This window comes from Scylla paramamosain, chromosome 4, assembly GCF_035594125.1.
Source record: "Scylla paramamosain isolate STU-SP2022 chromosome 4, ASM3559412v1, whole genome shotgun sequence".
In the NCBI taxonomy this organism is placed as follows: Eukaryota; Metazoa; Arthropoda; class Malacostraca; order Decapoda; family Portunidae; genus Scylla; species Scylla paramamosain.
Genome location: NC_087154.1, coordinates 38,782,027 through 38,789,526, shown reverse-complemented (window position 1 = coordinate 38,789,526; position 7,500 = coordinate 38,782,027). Strand labels below are relative to the sequence as shown.

General features: G+C 45.9%; 1 protein-coding gene across 1 annotated transcript in view; it reads left to right on the top strand.

Moving 5' to 3' along the window:
* The window catches only part of LOC135097512 (uncharacterized), a 39,894-nt gene that overhangs the window by 8,132 nt on the left and 24,262 nt on the right, over positions 1-7,500 (top strand). The window contains exons 2-5 of the mRNA XM_063999458.1: positions 2,096-2,193; positions 2,309-2,432; positions 3,781-5,358; positions 5,628-5,679. Coding sequence (XP_063855528.1) covers positions 2,096-2,193; positions 2,309-2,432; positions 3,781-5,358; positions 5,628-5,679 — 1,852 coding nt within the window. The remainder of the gene's footprint in view (positions 1-2,095; positions 2,194-2,308; positions 2,433-3,780; positions 5,359-5,627; positions 5,680-7,500) is intronic.

The following is a 7,500-nucleotide window of genomic DNA, read 5'->3' as shown; positions in this document are numbered from 1 at the left end:
AGGCTGAGAGTGTGGGGGAAACTGGGGAAGAGGTGGGGAGGGAGGGATGGAGAGAGGGAGAGGGAGGCTTTCATTTGGTCAATTGCACAGACCTAACGAGACCAGAATTCCTGTACATTTTTGGCCAGTGCCTTTTTATGTGAACTGGAAATCAATGGCGTTATCCTCTCTCTCTCTCTCTCTCTCTCTCTCTCTCTGGAGGGTTACAGGCACCATCATTCCTCCACTTCCACCCCCTCCCTCTCCTCCCCCTTAAAATTCATCACCCATAACCATTTTAAGGGTAATGGGACGAAAAGTAATGTGTGTATGTGTGTGTGTGTGTGTGTGTGTGTGTGTGTGTGTGTGTGTGTGTGTGTATGATCATTATAACTTGAGAATAAGCCAGATTTTTTTTCTCCATTTTTCGCTTAATTCTTGTACTCTCTCTCTCTTGATTTTTCTTAATGTTCTGAACTTCGTTTTTTTTTTTTCCTTCCCTTCCTCGTTCTCTATTTTCTTTCCTTTCTTGCTTCCTTGATCTCTAACTTGAATCGCTATATCTTTCAAGTATATCTTTCTTCCAGTCTTGTTTTTGTTCACCCCCCATGGCCTTCGCTGTCCGTTCCTGCTGTGTTGTTACTGAAGTGTCTGTGGTCGTGGCGTAAATAACCAGTAGTAAGACGGTCTTGAGAATAAATATACTCCTCTTATGTGGTGTAGCTGCTGAGTCGCTTCTATGAGAAAGTTTTAGTGGCAGCTGTGGTGGTGAAAGGACAACGAGCTGAAGTAGAATTAACAATGGTGATTTATTCGATTCTTCTGTTGCTAGTGGAGATAATAGTGAGGATTGTTGTAGTAATAGCGGAAAGAGTACCACTACTACTGATAAAAAATATACGTTACTACTACTGATACTACTACTACTACTACTACTACTGCCCTGAAAGGTAATCTTCACTTGATCCAGTTCTATCTCTCCTTTACACACACACACACACACACACAGCAACAACAAGGCAGCTGTCAGCGATGAGGAAGGAGGACTCGACCACTGTCTCGTGAATCACCAGATAAACTAAATGAATGACTCGAGGCGCGCTTCATGAGACACTTCGCGCCTTGACTCTTTGACTCATTTTCCCCCAACTTAACCTTCCTATTCACGTCCCCCCCCCCCGCCACTTCAGCTGCTGTGTGTGTATGAAGAAAAGATGTGACACGCGGACAAGCAAACTCCTTTCATACAGCATACATGCATACATATATACATACATAGTTATGAGCAAACGTACGTATGTGAGATAAATACAATCAGGCTTATGGGTATAAATCAACTGAAGGGAACGAACGTAACTTTAAAGCTTAAAACGGAAAGTGCGCAGTCTGTTCAAGAATAGAAAATAATATGAAGATAACTAGCATAAAGAAGAAGAAGAAGAAGATGATGATGATGATGATGAACAACAGCAGCAACAACAAAAACAACAGAAGTATTAAAAATCAAATACTTCATACGTACTTAAGATCAACTTGTGTAGTTTATCACACACACACACACACACACACACACACACCCTGCTCTTTCTTTTCTTCCCTTCCTTCACGTCCGCTATTCCATCATGGAGAAGCCTCTGAGCACCTCCACAACACGTAGTACGCAGCACGCCAAGACACTCGTGCAGACAAGGAGGAAAGCGGTAACAAAATTTAATGTTGCGTGATTTCTTTTCTTTAACGCGCCAAATATGCTGCCAACGACTGACGCCACCCGCTCTTAATTGCCATCCAGAAGCCTCGTTAGCGGCGTGATGGCGGAGGCTGTGGCGGCAAACACGAGTACGTAGCTCCACCACCGCCTGATGGAAAAGGGGCCGCCGTTATTAGTCTTTGTCTATTTATTAAAGTTACCCAGTGGCGGCGTCGCTCTCTCAGTCTACCAATAGAAAACGAGCCTCACGGATTTTGAAAGATGTGCAGAACACTTCAATTTTGCCTTTCTTTTTTGTTTCTAAGGGTTAATATCGAGTCTATTCTTTTATTCTTCCTCTTACTGCTGCTGCTACTACTACTACTACTGTTACTACTACTACTACTACTACTACTACTACTACAGGCACATGTGGACAACAGGTGAAGGTCTACGGGATTCAAGCGGATATCTGGAAGCCTCCGAGGAAAGATGTTTTTCTTCGGTATAACATCACTCAGAAGGTAAGCTAGAATGATAAGCCCGTGATCACTACCACCACTACTACCACTACTACTACTACTACTACTACTACTACTACTACTACTACTAATACCCTCTATCTCTGCGTGTCCCTAGGAAGAGGTGCGGAACACGAGGGAGGTAACGGTGTGTTTCAGGGCAAAGTCGACGTCCCTTACTCACATCGAACCTTACTTCTCCTTCGCTGAGTCTGAGGACAACGTGGATGCCCTTGTCGTGAGTGAGTAGAGAGAGAGAGAGAGAGAGAGAGAGAGAGAGAGAGAGAGAGAGAGAGAGAGCGAGAGAGAGAGAGAGAGAGAGAGAGAGAGAGAGAGAGAGAGAGAGAGAGAGAGAGAGAGAGAGAGAGAGAGAGAGAGAGAGAGAGAGAGTTGAAAAGCTTATGTTCAGATTTCCAAGAAGACGGTAAGAAGGTACAAAGTTGAGTGAGAATCCAGCCAAAGTCTATATCAGAGGAAGAGGAGGAGGAGGAGGAGGAGGAGGAGGAGGAGGAGGAGGAGGAGAAGGAGGAAGACCCCAAAAGAGAGAGAGAGGGAAAGGAGTGTAACAGATGAGAAGGAAGATAAGAGAAAGGTGAACAAACAAACGATGAGATGAATGTAATAGCGAGGGAAATAAGCAGGGGAGAGGAGGAGGAGGAGGAGGAGGAGGAGGAGGAGGAGGAAGAGGAGGAGGAGGAGGAAAAATAATGAAAGGAAGAAAGGAAGGTGAGGAAGATGAGTGGAAGGAAAAACAAAGGAGATAAGAGATGAAGGGTGTGCATGACGAAAGAAGAGGAGGAGGAGGAGGAGGAGGAGGAGGAGAGATGAGGTGCAAGATGAGTTGAGTTGAAATTAGTCTGTGAAAAAAGAGAGGTAGGGCTTCAGAACACACACACACACACACACACACACACACACACACACACACACACACACACACACACACACACACACACACACACACACGAACTTTGTCTCACTCGCTCGCTCTTTCTCTCACTGGGCAGGTAAATAAAAGACTGCTTATATACGAGGATAATTAATTGCATTACCTTTCATGTGTAGGTGGAGTCGTAATTAATTGTGCCATTGTGATCCATATAAAGGGCAATTCTGAAGTCCACAAAGAATTAAAAGTGCTATTTTATTTATCATTAAGAAAATAAATAATTGTTAGAGCTATTATATAATATAGCAGTTAGAAATCAATAGTGATGGTGTCAAATTAATTTTTCACACATTTAGAAGTCGACATTAATAGAATTACTGGTCTTGTGAGAAGGATTAGTCTTTGTCTTTAGAGATACATTGACTAATATTAACGTTATTTTATTATGTGCAGGTTTAAAATTCATGTTAAACTGTACCTATGTTCTTTTCCCAGTTAGTTTAAAAGTCGACTGCTGATAAAATTACATATTATATATCAAGGATTCAATCTTTTTTTGCTTGTAAATGAGAATTAATTCAAAGGTGTACATATAGTGTTATTTTATTAAATTCTGTTTTTCTTACACATGTTTAGAAGTCGACGGTTTAAAACATTATCCTATAACAAGAATTGCGCTTAATCTTGATTTAATCAAACAGTGAGAATCGAGGACAAGATTGACCTTTACGTGACGGACGTGGCGCAGGACAAGATATCGCCGCTGTACACCGACCTAGCGATGGACCGCTGGGAGCACCAGTGCCACGTGTTCTCCCGGGGCTTCTACAGGGCATTCATCGACGGGGAGGAGCGGGCCAGCGGGGATCTCACCAACAAGGAGGTGCTGCTGCCTCTGAGGGCCGCCTTCTGTCCCGGGATGGAGCAGGATACCGTGGGCGGAGGCTTCGACAACACGCAGGTGTTCCGGGGCCACATGGCGCAGATCAACATTTGGGACAAGCCGCTGGACCCGATGGAGATCCGCGACATCGCCTCCTGTCGGATATACGGCGAGGGCAATGTGTTCTCCTCCGACGTGGATGTCATGGAGGAAATCGGTACCACGTCTGAGATGGTGCCCCTGTCTGACCTCTGTCTGCCCAGCGAGAACTTCTTCATCCTGCCCTCCATGCAGACTGTGTTCGAGGGCATAGACTCCTGCTACAGGATGGGTTACGCCCTGTACGTGCCGGGGTCACTGAGGGACAATGAACGCCTGTACAACTCGTCGCTGCAGTTCCTGAACGTGTGCACCAACCCGTACGTATTGTGGCTGGGCGTGCTGGACGAGGAGGAGGAAGACGTGTGGCGCAGGGTGGTGGACAATGAAATAGTGGAGACACAGTTCGCTCCGGGTCAACCAGACGGCAAGAGAATCCAGAACTGCGCGTACATGTCCAGCGTGTCGGGACAGTGGAGCGACGAGCAGTGCGACCTCAAGGTGCTGTCGTGCATCCCGTGCATCCCCCGCCAGCACCCGCCGCTCAGCCTCAGGGGCCTCTGCTTCAGGATGAAGGCTGAGACAGCCTTTGAGATCCTGGGCTACGTGAACGCCCGCCCCTACTTCCATGGCTTCTACGGCTATATGATCTTCATGTCGGGACCCGCCACCTGGGACCTGTTCGACGTCAACTCCAACAAGACTCTGGCCACCGCCAAGCTGAGTTCCGTCAGTGACTACCCGATAGGACGCAAGAGCTGGATAGTCCAGAGCACACTATGTGACATCCCCAAGGACACTCGCATCGTCCTGAGTCTGTCCTACTGCCTCGACTCTCAGTTCACGTGTGCCAACGGTGACTGCATCAGTAAGGAGCAGCGATGCAACTCCCAGGATGACTGCGCAGACTTTTCAGACGAGAACGAGTGTTACCTGGTGCAGCTCCCCAGCAGCTACCGCGTGGGCAGGCCGCCCGAGTCTCTGATAGAGGGCGAGCCCACCAGACTGATCTCCAGGGTGCGCATCTTGAGGTTCCACGACATCAGCGACGTGCGGCGGAGCATCAGTCTTGAGTTCATGCTCATCATCACGTGGAAGGACGCCAGGCTCAAGTTTTTCAACCTGAAAGATACGAGGGAGTGGAACAAGCTGGCTGACAGCGAGATGGAGTCCATTTGGCGGCCACAGCTGGAGTTCCCCAGCGCCCAGGACGGCAACAGCAGATTGCTCAAGCAGGAACTCTTCCTCAACAAGGGCAGTGACCCGCTGCCCGCTGAGTTCAACGACATCAAGATGGGTGGGTTACCGCGCGCCAACATTGCCACTTACTCTACTTCTAACAGTCCTCCTCCGCCTTTTCCTCATCTCTGCCTGTCTGCCTCTCTCTCTCTCTCTCTCTCTCTCTCTCTCTCTCTCTCTCACAGCATTTTCGTCTTCGTAAACTTTTGTCCTTACAGCGTTCAGTCAGTCTCTACACCGTAAGAAAGTGAAAATAAAATCAATCTTTATCAGAGACACTTTGCACCTCCCTTTCCTTTAACTCCTAATTGCTTTCTCATTTCCCAGAGGCCGTGTACTCAGGTGAATCCACGTCGCTAATTCAAGAACAGCATTACAGGTGAGTGAACAGCAACAACAGTAATACTACTACTACTACTACTACTACTAGTAGTAGTAGTAGTAGTAGTAGTAGTAGTAGTAGTAGTAGTAGTAGTAGTAGTAGTAGTAGTAGTAGCAGCAGTAGTAGTAATTGTAATGGTTAAAGTGGTAGCGGTAGTAGTGGTGGTGGTGGTGGTGGTGATAATAGTAGTAGTAGTAATTGTGGTGGTTGTAGTGGTAGAGGTAGTAGTAGTGGTGGTGGTGGTGGTGGTGGTGGTGGTGGTGTAGTGGTGGTAACAGTATTAGTAGCAGTAGTAATAGTAGTAGTAGTAGTAGTAGTAGTAGTAGTAACTCAGATGAATAGGATGTGTGATGGGATGTATGCACTGCCTACTACTACTACCACTACTACTACTACAACTACTACTACTACTACTACTACTACTACTACTACCACCACCACCATCATCACCACTACTGCAACCACCACTACCACCACAACCACCACAACTACAACCACCACCACCACATCTATTAACATTTTCTTATCTTTGTGGTTGTTCTTTGTTATTATCCTTAGACTACCACCACCACCACCACCTCCACCACCACTACCACCACTGCTGCTGCTGCTGGTGACAGTGACTGCCTATAGATGTGAGAACCGACGTGCCGTGAATCAAACTTTGCCAATATGCGACAGCCAGACGTGTCCACCATCTTTCCTTCCCTGCGACTCGAGAGAAGATATAATAGTGATAACAGTGATAAAGATGATGATGATGATGACACACACACACACACACACACACACACACACACACACAGAGAGAGAGAGAGAGAGAGAGAGAGAGAGAGAGAGAGAGAGAGAGAGAGAGAGAGAGAGAGAGAGAGAGAGAGAGAGAGAGAGAGAGAGAGAGAGACGAAACGATAGAACGAAAACAAGAAGAGCAAAAACAAAACTGAAACGGAAACGAGAACAGGAAAACAAAACAAGACGAAAGAAGGAAAAAGAAAAGAAAAGAAAAATAAAGAAGAAGAGAAGCGAAGAGAAGAATAGTCGAAGAGTCCAAGAGAGAGAGAGAGAGATAGAGAGAGTCTAGGATGGCGCGCCGCTGCCTACCTAGACTTTTAAGACAATGGACGTGGAAGTTTTGAAAAGGAGGTCTTTCCCCACGGTGAGGTCTTCGTGTGTAATCGGGGACAGACTCCGAAACGGGACCAAGTTAGGTAATTATGAAGCGGGTTAGGGTAGCGCCGGTGATAACTGGGACCTCCACCCACACACCCACATACCCAACTCACTCCACCTTACCCCCCCTTCAACCCACACACCAAACCAATAGCCACCTCAAGTCTATAAATTCAATAAAGGTGAAGGAAGGAAAGGAAGATAAAAAAATGAAAATAGAAAAGAAAGGAAATGATGGAAACTTAAGATTAGAATGGGAAGTGTTTTGAAGGGAAAATGAAGGCCGAAGAAGAGGGAAGATTGGAGGAAAATGAAATATATCGCAAAGAGATGTAGTAATGATGATGAAAGTGAAGGAAGGAAGAAAGGAAGGAAAGAAGGAAGGAAGGATAATAATATGAGTGGAAGGAAAGTGAACGCTAAAGAAGAGGGAAGAATAGAAGGAAAAGAAATGTATGATAAAGGAGGTGAGCATACGACAATGATGATAAAATGAAGGAAGGAAGAAAACCTCGATGGAAGGAAGGAAGAAATGGAAGAAAGAAAATAATGAAATAAATTTTAAGGTCCACTTATTGTATGCGCGGCAGTGCATCCATGTATGTATGTATTTGTGTGTGTTTATCTGTATGTCTGTCTATGCAGTTT